General features: G+C 48.2%; 2 protein-coding genes across 2 annotated transcripts in view; both read right to left on the minus strand.

The window, feature by feature from the left end:
* Positions 1-308: 308 nt before the first annotated feature.
* On the minus strand, positions 309-6,708 carry LOC311249169 (zinc finger Y-chromosomal protein 1-like). Its single transcript, XM_084339988.1, has 4 exons — positions 6,555-6,708; positions 5,561-5,818; positions 3,319-3,663; positions 309-2,098 (listed from the first exon to the last, which is right to left on the minus strand). Exons 2-4 carry the CDS (start codon positions 5,802-5,804, stop codon positions 663-665), a joined length of 2,025 nt encoding a protein of 674 aa, XP_084196114.1. The 5' UTR covers positions 5,805-5,818; positions 6,555-6,708; the 3' UTR covers positions 309-662.
* A 945-nt stretch (positions 6,709-7,653) lies between these two features.
* The window catches only part of LOC311249261 (receptor-type tyrosine-protein phosphatase mu-like), a 157,572-nt gene continuing 153,207 nt past the window's right edge, over positions 7,654-12,018 (minus strand). The window contains exons 38-39 of the mRNA XM_084340158.1: positions 11,313-11,448; positions 7,654-10,901 (exon numbers count right to left, since the gene is read on the minus strand). Coding sequence (XP_084196284.1) covers positions 10,848-10,901; positions 11,313-11,448 — 190 coding nt within the window. The 3' untranslated portion in view covers positions 7,654-10,847. The remainder of the gene's footprint in view (positions 10,902-11,312; positions 11,449-12,018) is intronic.

Raw genomic sequence — 12,018 nt, forward strand, 5'->3', positions numbered from 1 at the left:
TTGACAGCAGATTAACTCAGTTCATGTTAACTGACCCAGAAATAAACTGATTAAAGAAAATCCCTCGTTACGATTCATCAGTCAGCCTATTAACTGTCTCATTAATTACATCTGATTAACGGCAAAATTAATGGGAAGTTAAAGTGGCTCCCGTCACCATGTGACACTGGGTGTGTGTGTGTGTGTGTCATCATAAAACTTCCTGTGAATGCGTCTGTGAATTCAACCAATCAGCTGCCTCCGTTTGTCTGACTCTAAAGAAAAGGGTCTGCTGAGGAAGCTCATGTGACACGAGTGAAAGTTTGAAGATTAAAAAGAAGAAACGTTTGTTTGTGAAGTCGACGTTTTAATTCTCCTTTAAACTGAGAATCTGTTTCACATTTGGATCAAAGCATCAACTCACAACTCGTTTCACTGTTTCTAAATGTCTGCAGAACCTTCTGAAGGCTGTCAGGTGGTTCCCTCAACGTTCCCTCAACGTTCTCCATCTGTCCGACTAAATATCAGCCAATCCCGTCTCCTCAGGTCCGTTTCAGTTCTTCAGGTTCAGTTTGCGTCCGCACCATCGGACCGGCTCTCGGTCACAAACTTAAATGTTCAAACAAATGAAGCAGGAGAGCGGGACGTTCTGAGCGCGCTCAGTTCAGGTGACATGTTTACGTTCAGGTGGTGACGAGCTGCTGAGCGGCGTCCGTCTCGTCGCTCGCCACCGCCCCGCAGCTATCGCCTGCAGCGTCGACAGCCACCACCGTCTCTTCCTGTTTGTAAGTCAGAGCGGGCATCATGTCATCATCAAACAGGATGGGTGGGGCTTCATCAGTAGGCCCCGCCCCCACACCGTGCATGCGCTTCCTGTGCTGCTTGAGGTTCCCACTGCGGTTGAAGCGGGCAGAGCAGAGGTCACAGGCAAACGGCCGCTCTCCAGTGTGGATGATGACGTGTCTGGCGAGCTGCGAGCGGCACTTCTTGTCTTTGCCGCAGATGTGGCAGACGAAGCTCTGCGGCAGGCGCTCTCCGTTGGCGTGGACGACCTCGCGGTGTCTCTTCAGGTGGCTGAGGCGTCTGAAGCTGCGGCTGCAGAAGTCGCAGCCATACGGCCGCACCTCGCTGTGGGTCAGCGAGTGACTTGCCAGCAGAGACTTGAATTTGAAAACTTTGCCACAGATCGGACACGGGAACTCCTTCCCCGACGCAGAGCTCCTCCTGCGTCCGATGGCGTGTGGCGCCTCGTTCACTCTGACCCTGAGGTGAACTCGTATGTGGTGCTGCTTCAGGCAGGTGGCGCGCTGGAAGCTGCGCAGACAGATGCTGCAGCGGTGAGGTTTGTCGCCTGAGTGGATGCGAGAGTGAGCGGCGAGCAGCGCTTCAGATTTCAGACGCTTCCCACAGACGCCACAGGCAAATGGCGCATCAGGTGACAGGTTCTCCCCGCTGTTCACCCGGTTGGCATGGACCAGGATCTTGTGGCGTTTGAGCTGGTACTGACGGCCAAACTTGCGTCCGCAGATGTCGCAGAGGTGCGGCCGCTCGCCGGTGTGCGTCTGGAAGTGAACGGCGAGCTGCGACTTGCATTTGAACTCTTTGCCGCAGAAGTCGCAGAGCAGCGAGCTGCAGCGCTGAGACTCCACGGCGCCGTGTGCGTGGGCGATCTTCTTGTGGTGCTCGAGGTCGTTGGTCCTCATGTAGGCTTTGGGGCAGATGTCGCAGTGGAAAGGTTTCACTCCCGAGTGGATGACCTCGTGTGTTTTGAGGCGGGACCTGCAGCTGAAGGTTTTCCCGCAGACCGCACACAGCCACGTCTGCACCTCGCGCTGCTTCTCCAGCTTGGCGACGCCGTTCGGGTGCAGCCGGTTCAGGTGGTGCTGCAGGTTGTCGCGGCGGTTGAAGCGCAGCTCGCACAGGTGGCAGGCGAACGGCTTCTTCCCCGTGTGGATGAAGGAGTGTCGCGCCAGACTCGACTTATTCTTCATCACTTTACCACAGACGTCACACATGGTGGTGTCGGGCTCCAGCTTCACCGCGGCCAGAGGTGCATGCTGGGAGTCTGAGTCCAGCTGGACGTCCTCAAGATCCGAGGGAGACGGGTGAGAGTTGACATCTGGAGACACACGGGGAGGACAAGAGAGAGTGAAATCAATAAAGTATTTAATTAAAAAATAATCTGATAATACAAAATGCATCAAAATATTATAATTCCATTAAAAACACAGTAAGTCTCCTCCTGACACGATATTATATTATTGGGCTCCACAGCTTCACAGAACCACAGAACTGTTCTGAACTGAGATCAGACAGAATCTAGTGTCTCCGTGGCTCCGGAGACGTTTTGGAAAAGAAAGTTTGGACCAAACTCAAGATCAGCAACGAACGGAGGACGTGCACCGAGAAGTCTGGTCTCCAGCGCCGTCAACCACATCAACAGCAGTGAGAACTGATCTTCTGTCGGGTTAATTAGATGCCGTTTAACAAACAGGCGGAAAAAGGATTTACTGTAATAACCAAATGTTCGAGGGAGAAACTCTCATCCAAACAACGACAAGATACATTTGGTCCGACATGCGAAGACTTCTACCGATTCTTACAATGGAGAAGTTATTTGACGTCACATCAGGAACGACTCATAAAACAGTTTATTGTTATGGAGGAGCGGAGGTGGACCAGATGTATCGATGTTTGCTCTCCATATAAAAGAAAGGTTGAGGATGAAACATGTGAAGAGAAGATAACAGAGAGTTTAATTTGAAACTAAAGATGAGATGCTTCAGAACCTTTAGTCTAAACGTGATCGTAGTCAAACTAGTTTGTGCTGGAGGGACTGTCAACAGAACCAGCCCAGCACACTCGAGCAGTGACGAGGTAATGAACAGACGACAGCAGGTTCTGATCAGTAAACTGATTCTTTATTTATTGATATCACTGTTATTACTCTGCGTCTCTGCCCGGTTGGAAAGAGTTTTTATTTTGGATTTTCTTGACGTGTGATTCTGAGGTGAACATAAGCTTCAATAAAAACTTTGTTCACAGCACATTAAACTCATCCGGAACCTAACTGCTACACAGGACGACACCAGGTGTGTTCTGGTGGGTCGTCTGGTGAAGGTTCATCACTGTGTACCGACTGTTGTATCAAAAGAAATCTCTGAGTTAAAAACAACTTGTTGCTCAGTTACCGTGCCGACAGAGAACATTCTGACGGGTCACATGACGTCATCACCTCTCCCGCTGATCGCTCCTGACGAGGCCTCACCAGACAGACCGAAGTCAGAACTTGATGGACCAGTTTAGTTTTTGTGTTTGTCAGTGTTTGTCCTCACTCACCTGCTTCAGGTGGAGTCCAGGTGGGATCACCTGTGTCCTCCTCCACTTCCTCCTCCTCCTCCTCCTCCTCCTCCTCCTCCTCCTCCTCCTCCTCCACCACCACCTCCTCCTGTTGGCGGTCAGTAACAGGTGACACACGGGGGTGGCGGCGTTGAGCTGGACGCCGTTTGGTGGTGTTGGAGCTCTGAAGATGCGGTCTCCTCTGGGACCTGGACTGAGTAGGTTTGATGGCAGGTTTGATGGTTCTGGTTCTGGTCCGGTTGGGGGTGCAGTGCTGCAGCAGAGCGCCACCGTCTGGTCCATCAGGTCTGACTGCAAAACACTGCAGCAGCATCGCAGACGAACCTGCCAACAGGAAACGTGTTGATAAACTGACGCTGCCTGCGCTAACACTAACAACACCAACAACACAAACACCAACACCAACAACACAAACACTAACACCAACACCAACAACACAAACACTAACACAAACAACAACAACAACACAAACACCAACAACAACAACACAAACACCAACACTAACACCAACAACACAAACACCAACACCAACAACACAAACACTAACACCAACACCAACAACACAAACACCAACACCAACAACACAAACACTAACACCAACAACACAAACACCAACACCAACAACACAAACACCAACACCAACAACAACACAAACACTAACACAAACAACAACAACACTAACACTAACAACACCAACAACACAAACACCAACAACAACAACACAAACACTAACACAAACAACAACAACAACACAAACACCAACAACACAAACACTAACACCACCAACAACAACAACACAAACACCAACACCAACACAAACACTAACACGAACAACACCACCAACAACAACAACAACAACACAAACACCAACAACAACACAAACACTAACACGAACAACACCACCAACAACAACAACAACAACACAAACACCAACAACAACACAAACACCAACAACACAAACACCAACACCAACAACACAAACACTAACACCAAAAACAACAACAACACAAACACCAACAACACTAACACCAACAACACAAACACAAACAACAACAACAACAACACAAACAACAACAACAACAACAACAACAACAACAACACAAACACTATCACCAAAAACAACAACAACACAAACACCAACAACACAAACACCAACAACACAAACACTAACAACAACAACACAAACACTAACACCAACAACACAAACACCAACACAAACAACACCAACAACACAAACACCAACAACACAAACACTAACAACAACACAAATACCAACAACAACAACAACAACAACAACACAAACACTAACAACAACACCAACAACACAAACATCAACACAAACAACACCAACAACACAAACACTAACAACAACAACAACACCAACAACACAAACACTAACAGCACCAACCACAACAACACAAACACCAACACTAACAACTAAAACACCAACACTAACAACAACAACACAAACACTAACAGCACCAACAACAACAACACTAACACCACCAACACAAACAACAACAACAACAACACAGTGTGAGTCTGCTGCCACCTGGTGTCACACACACATCACTTCATCAGCTGACTCTGACTCATCTCCATGACAACAGGGCTACCTGCCTCAAGGCTTCTGTGTGGTCAGCTGCCTTGTGACATTTCACCGAGCACGCCCCCTTTTGGTCGGAATACCAACTGTCCCACTCGGTGTACTCTCAGGAGCCCCGAGTCGGACCGTTGATACTCGGGCGAGTGGTGTCCCGTGTATCTGGAATGCAGCATGAGCCTGTCAGCTGACTGATCGCTACTGAGCATGTGCAGCTCTCATCAGATCAGAAAGAAGTGAGATGTCTCACTCTGGAGAAACGTCAGTTACCAGTTCTGTAAAAACAACGTGTCTAATTGAGAATATTACTGATTTAGATTATCGATTGATGGTTTAACGTCTCAAGAGGTTCATGATCTGCTGCTTTCTGCTGTCGCTGGTTTTTCCAGAGTAAACTACTGATTATTATCAAGTTTACCTGTGTTAACCAGTGTGTACATGCTAACGTGTTTCTGTCCCTCAAAGCATCATGGGAACTGTAGTTATAAAAAAGATCCACTGATATGAACTTTCCCATGTTGACTGTAAATCTATTTAAACAGGACTCTGTCAGTCATTCATTAAAGTCTGACACACACACAGATGGTGTGTCACCTGACGTGAGCAGGTGTGTCTCACCTGTGTGTCTCCAGCTGAGCTGCTGACTCAGCAGGTCCACCTGGACAGCAGCGTCTCTCCTCTCTGCTGAGTCGCTCTGACAGCCCACCTCCCTCCTGTCCTCCACCGGACTCTCCCACTGGCAGCCCACCTCCCTCCTCCTCTCCTCCTCCTCCTCCTCGGCCTCCGCCTCCTCCTCATGTCTCAGCAGGAAGACACAGAGCTGCTCTCCTCCTTCAGGAGGCTCCAGGAGTCCAGACGACATCTTTCAATCAGGACCTGAACACAACATCACGTTTATCAGATCTTTGAGACACACATCACCAACTTCTTTCATAAACTGACACATTTGTTAAGGGAGTCTGGGGACAAAGAAGTCGCCTATACTGGTTACTGTTTAGTGTGTTTGTAAAATGTGACATGTTTAGATCAATAAAATGTTTCTTCTTTCATAAATTGAGTGTAAATGGTGAAATCAGTGTAAACAGTGTGTTCAAACAGCTGCTACATGTTGGCAGGTAAGACTTTAGCACTTTAGACACAGAAGCAGACAGGCTGGTACAGCCATGCTGCCACAAACTGACACTTTTTACAAGGAAACACACAACTGACTGTTTTCATTTAATGCTGAATTTACAAGAAGGAGACAATGATTCAGAATCTGTCAGAGACAGAGTTTCACTACGTTACAAAGTTTGTTTTAACTCAACAACTCTTAAAATCACCACATTTGTTAAGGAAGTCTGGTGATGTGTTACTGGGTCACAAACATCTGAAGGTTCACAGAGTCTGAACGAGTCAGGACAGTTAGAGTGTCTGTCTGTCTGTCTCTCTGTCTGTCTGCCTGCCTGCCTGTCCGTCTCTCTGTCTGTCTGTCTGTCTGCAAGAGGACCAGGACACTTCCTGTAACCGCTCTGTTTAATCTCGCCTCACATGCTAACATTAGCACCGTGCTAACACCAGCTAACTTCCTCACTAACCAGGCCGGCGGCTGAAATCAAAGTGTCCGTTTTACCTGCACGCTGAGCGGCTGCGTGTGTTTGTGAGAGGTTGGTCCAATGTTCCGGAGCGACTCGGCTCAGAAAAGCTTCAAGTTCCCACAGAAACACAGCGGAGACACGACGGGCCGAACCGGAAACACTTCTTCTTCTTCTTCTTCTTTTTCTTCTTCTTTTCCTTCTTCTTCTTCTTCTTCTTCTTCTTCGGTCTGTTCTGTTTCCGGCCGGGTGAACGATGAGGCGCGTTAATGCTGCACCCTGCAGGCCACAACACACACTGCTACACACACTGCTACACACACTACTACACTCACTGTAACACACTGCTACACTCACTGTAACACACACTACTACACACACTGCTACACACACTGTAACACACACTACTACACACACTGTAACACACACTGTAACACACACTACTACACACACTGCTACACACACTGTAACACACACTACTACACACACTGCTACACACACTGTAACACACACTACTACACACACTACTACACTCACTGTAACACACTGCTACACTCACTGTAACACACACTGCTACACACACAGTGCTCACGTGTTGGCCGTCAGCTGGTTGGAAACTGTGCTGGTCACAACCACGTGACTCTGGAAGCAATCGGACCAGCACTTCTGGCTTGGTTGGGCTCAGACAGCAGATTCCGGTTCTGGTCCAGTGAGACTCACCTCGTGTTTCTTTTCTTTTGCAACATTTTTAATAAACATTCGTCATATTTGTTTTTAATATTTCTAAACAACAATTGTGATTTTTTTTTTGTCAATAGCTTCTAGCTCGCTTTTATCTGATCTGCCCCAGTGGGATTCAGGACCAAACCTGGGACCAGACCTAGGACCAGGGCCAGGGCCAGACTCAGACCCAGAACCAGACCTAGGACCAGACCTAGGACCAGAACCAGACCTAGAACCAGGACCAAGACTAGACCCGACCCAGGACCAGATCCAGGACCAGACCTAGGACCAGGACCAAGACTAGCCCCTACCCAGGACCAGATCCAGGACCAGACCTAGGACCAGGACCAAGATTAGCCCCGACCCAGGACCAGTTACAGGACCAGTGTAGTGAGTGAGGTCGGGTCGGCTGCAGAGTGTTTACAGAACTTTATTTGTGGTATTTTGGAAACATACAACATAAATAAAAGATTTCATTACAATAATGTTCTCATCAGCACCAGAGCCATACATTAACAGGGTTCAACCAACACCACAACCATGAGTAACCAGGGTTACACCGACCCAGAGTCATAGGTGAGCAGGGCCGGGTTCCTCTCCTGGTTCTGATGGTGGAACATTAGAATGGTCGGACATGATTGTCTCTCTGAGTGCTTCACAAGAAGGACGACGACATCGACACTGAGAACAACTGAAGGAATAAATACTCTTCGTCCCGCCTCCTCCGGCTTTATGTACATTATTAACAGAACCGAACCACCGTCCAGCACCGTCCAGCTGCTGAGGACAACACAGACGCACCCTGAAGGGTCCGAGACCAGGCGGTCCCTCGTTTCCTGCCTGGTTAGTTTTTAATCTGCAGCCATCAAACACCACCGAAGAAGACAGACGGACAGACGGACGACAGCCACTCTGAACATAAAGGTCTTTATGTTTGTCAGCAGAGAGACGATGGCAGAGACGCTCCACTCAGCATCCTCCTACTCGCTTTGGACAGCCTCACACTGTCCACTGTCCTCGTCACACTGTCCTCGTCACACAGTCTTCGTCACACTGTCCTCGTCACACTGTCTTCATCACACTGTCCTCATCACACAGTCTTCGTCACACTGTCCTCGTCACACTGTCCTCGTCACACAGTCTTCGTCACACTGTCCTCGTCACACTGTCCTCATCACACTGTCCTCGTCACACTATCCTCGTCACACTGTCCTCATCACACTGTCCTCGTCACACAGTCCTCATCACACTGTCCTTGTCACAAAGTCTTCGTCACACTGTCCTCGTCACACTGTCCTCGTCACATAGTCCTCGTCACACTGTCCTCATCAAACTGTCCTCATCACACTGTCCTCGTCAGCAGGCTGAGTCTGCACGAAAATATTCAAACCAGGACTAACGGCAGCACCTTAGTCTGTGACACGGCTGAGAGACCCGGGACAAAACACGAGTAAGAGGACGTTGAGTCGAGGTTGATTCGTCAGCTGAGCTATAACAGACGTTTGTTCATCAGGATTTAAATTCAGGCTGCAGATGATCGACTGATGATCAATAAGTCTCTTTATCAGATATCTGACGTTAATCACTTCCTGCAGGATCCCAGTCTTTTATTTTGGCGGTGGTTGTCACCTGAAGCTGACTTTACTTTTGTATTTAAACTGCAGGAGCACGTTCACCTGCGCTGTAGGTTAGAACATCAGCTGTTTGCTTTGTGTCGCACACGGGCATCGACAGAACCAGGACGACAGGAAGTGAGGTCAGCTACGACATGTCCACACAACCCTCCAGGAGGAGCTCCAGGCTCTGCAGACCGGTGTCATAGTGGTCAAACTGTGTAACTACATCGTGATGCACCGCAGCCGGATGGACTACTTCCAGAAACTAACATGGTGAAAGAAACGTCTGGAAAACGCTTGATACATGTTTTTGAGCATCACAACCCAGAGACACGACCCGTTAACTGTCGTACTGGAGCCATCAGGTCCAATAACACCTGTAAAGTCGAGAAGAGCCGGGCGCTAAACAGGAAGTTAGCCGGCTCTATGAGACGCATGACAGAGAAGATGTGAGTATTTTCAAACCCGGGAGGTCGAACTTTACTGTCTTCGTGCGACACTGAGCAGCTTTCATAGGACTGAACGAAGCTCCGCCTCCAACGCTGTGTCCAGCTTTAACGTGGCGTCCTCGTGGTCAGCTGACTGACATGACTGGTTTTGTGTGAAAGTTGTGGTGATTGGACAGACGCACAAAGTCGTGCTGAATTCTCGTTGATTTGTGTAAATTGTTTTGCTGTAACTTCCTGTAGGACCGAAGCCCGACCCGACCCGACCCGACCTGACCCGACCCGCCACACAAACAGAATTCTCTGTTTGTTCACTGTCACACATTTTACAGTAATTAAAATTCTTTCTGTGATTATTTCATGTAATTACAGTTGAAGTCTGAAGAGTGAGAACACTTGAATGATTTGTCTCTCGTGATGCAGCGATGATGTCACACCACCACACGACCAATCAGGCGAGACGTTGTTGTGACGTCATGAAAACGTCAGTTACAGCGGACAGATTTTAAATCCTGACGAACACAACGAGTCTGTTCACGTCTCTGACAACCAGACGACCAACACTGAAGAATCATACATTTATTTATTTATACACCAGAAGTGCACCTGAAACACTCTTAAAATAAATGTGACATTAACTTCATTCATTTAATTTTATAGAAGTTACATTATTTATTTCTGTTCCCGTCTAAATTTCCAGTTTTATTAATTTATCGATGTGTTTTTCTGTTTCTGCTTCATTCTGCATGTTTTCTTCTCCACAACAACACGATACACAAATAAATACACAAACTATACATTCATGAATGAATTAACAAAATGGGAAATGAATAAATCACATTTTATAAATGAGTGAATGGAACATTTATCTTTAATATTATTTCTGGTGCATTCGATGGCTGTTAGCTGTGAGTCGAGTCGTTCATAGTAACAGTGTTGTTGTGTCTGAAGCCTCCTGCCGGCGTGTGTCTGACGTGAGGCGGCTGCATGCTTTGGGAAATGACCGACACAAACACACAAACAGGAAGAGGAAACACAAAGAGACGGGGACGCTGAGTTCCAGTTCCAGGTGAGTTCAGGTAGGTCCTGAGAGTGTGTCACGGACGGGACGCTCCACTCCGACGTAGAAACAAAAAGCTCATTGAAGCTTCGTCGTTTTGGTTCGTTTAGATTCATCGTTACGACACAAACAAGAAAAACAACAAGGAGACAGTTCAGTGTGTCCGTGCTCGCAGTCAGACAAGGCAGTGCAAAAACATCCTCCTCCTCCTCGTCTTCCTCCTCCTCCTCCTCTCCTCCTCCTCGTCTTCCTCCTCCTCCTCCTCCTCCTCATCCTCATGTCACTTCTTCTACCTCTTCACTTCAGTCAGTAGTGGACCTCTTCCTCCTCCTCCTCTTCTTCTTCCTCCTCCTCTTCCTCCTCCACCTCTTCTTCCTCCTCCTCTTCCTCCTCCACCTCTTCTTCCTCCTCCTCTTCCTCCTGTCAGACGGTGTGGAGCATTATCACTGAGTGAGGAAGAGGAGGATGAGGAGGTGTCTGTTGAGGCTAAGCAGAGTTGAGATACTCCAGAGCGACTTCATAACAGAACTTGTACTGTTCCTGTAGAGACACAGAGGTCAGAGGTCAGAGATCAGAGATCAGAGGTCAGGGATCAGAGGTCAGAGGTCAGGGGTCAGAGGTCAACATACAACCTTAAAGTAATTATTTATATACAATCAGATGGTCGGGACAAATATTATATAATAGGAAGAATTAATTTATTATATAATTATATTATCAGAAAGTGATGATAAAAACTAAAACACTAAATAATGAAATAACATTTAATATTTATATTAAACAGGAATAATGGAAAAGTTAAGACAATATTAAATATATAATATATAAAACAGTATAATATCATAATGATATGATAATTATAGATAAACAACCACACCATGTTTAATAACGTGTGTGTGTGTGTGTGTGTGTGTGTGTGTGTGTGTGTGTGTGTGTGTGTGTGTTAGTTACCAGCAGGTCGACCATGTTTGGTTTGTTGTTTCTCAGCGTCTTGACAGCGTGAAACACGTCGACGCAGCGCTGCTGACGTAACATCTCACACACGATACTGATGCTGCAGAACACACCGCTACGACCTCCTCCATTACTGAGGAGGAGAGAGGAGAGGAGGAGAGGAGGGGAGGAGGGGAGGAGAGAGGAGGGGAGGAGGGGAGGAGAGGAGAGAGGAGGGGAGGGGAGGAGGGGAGGAGGGGAGAGGAGAGAGGAGGAGAGGAGAGAGGAGGGGAGGGGAGGAGGGGAGAGGAGAGAGGAGGAGAGGAGAGAGGAGAGGAGGAGGAGAGGAGAGGAGGAGAGGAGGAGGAAAGGAGGAGAGGAGGAGAGGAGAGAGGAGGGGAGGAGGGGAGGAGGGGAGGAGAGGAGGAGGGGAGGAGAGAGGAGAGGAGGGGAGGAGAGGAGGGGAGGAGGGAGGAGAGGAGGGGAGGAGAGGAGGAGGGGAGGAGTAAGGAGAGGAGGGGAGGAGAGGAGAGGAGAGGAGAGAGGAGGAGAGGAGGAGAGGAGGAGGAAAGGAGGAGAGGAGGAGAGGAGAGAGGAGAGAGGAGGGGAGGAGGGGAGGAGGAGAGGAGGGGAGGAGAGGAGGAGGGGAGACAGGAGAGGAGGGGAGGAGAGAGGAGAGAGGAGGAGAGGAGAGAGGAGAGGAGGAGGAGAGGAGAGGAGGAGG

Source organism: Pagrus pagrus, assembly GCF_965226575.1.
Source record: "Pagrus pagrus genome assembly, chromosome: 20".
Taxonomy (NCBI): Eukaryota; Metazoa; Chordata; class Actinopteri; order Spariformes; family Sparidae; genus Pagrus; species Pagrus pagrus.

What these genes read in the sequence shown, in the direction of transcription:
- LOC311249169 (XM_084339988.1), bottom strand. Translation starts at nt 5,804, where the DNA reads ATGTCGTCTGGACTCCTGGAGCCTCCTGAAGGAGGAGAGCAGCTCTGT. An exon ending in GCTCAGCTGGAGACACACAG is followed by an intron (nt 3,664 to 5,560) that starts GTGAGACACACC and finishes TCCTGTTGGCAG; the next exon opens with GTTCGTCTGCGATGCTGCTG. An exon ending in CTGGACTCCACCTGAAGCAG is followed by an intron (nt 2,099 to 3,318) that starts GTGAGTGAGGAC and finishes GTGTGTCTCCAG; the next exon opens with ATGTCAACTCTCACCCGTCT.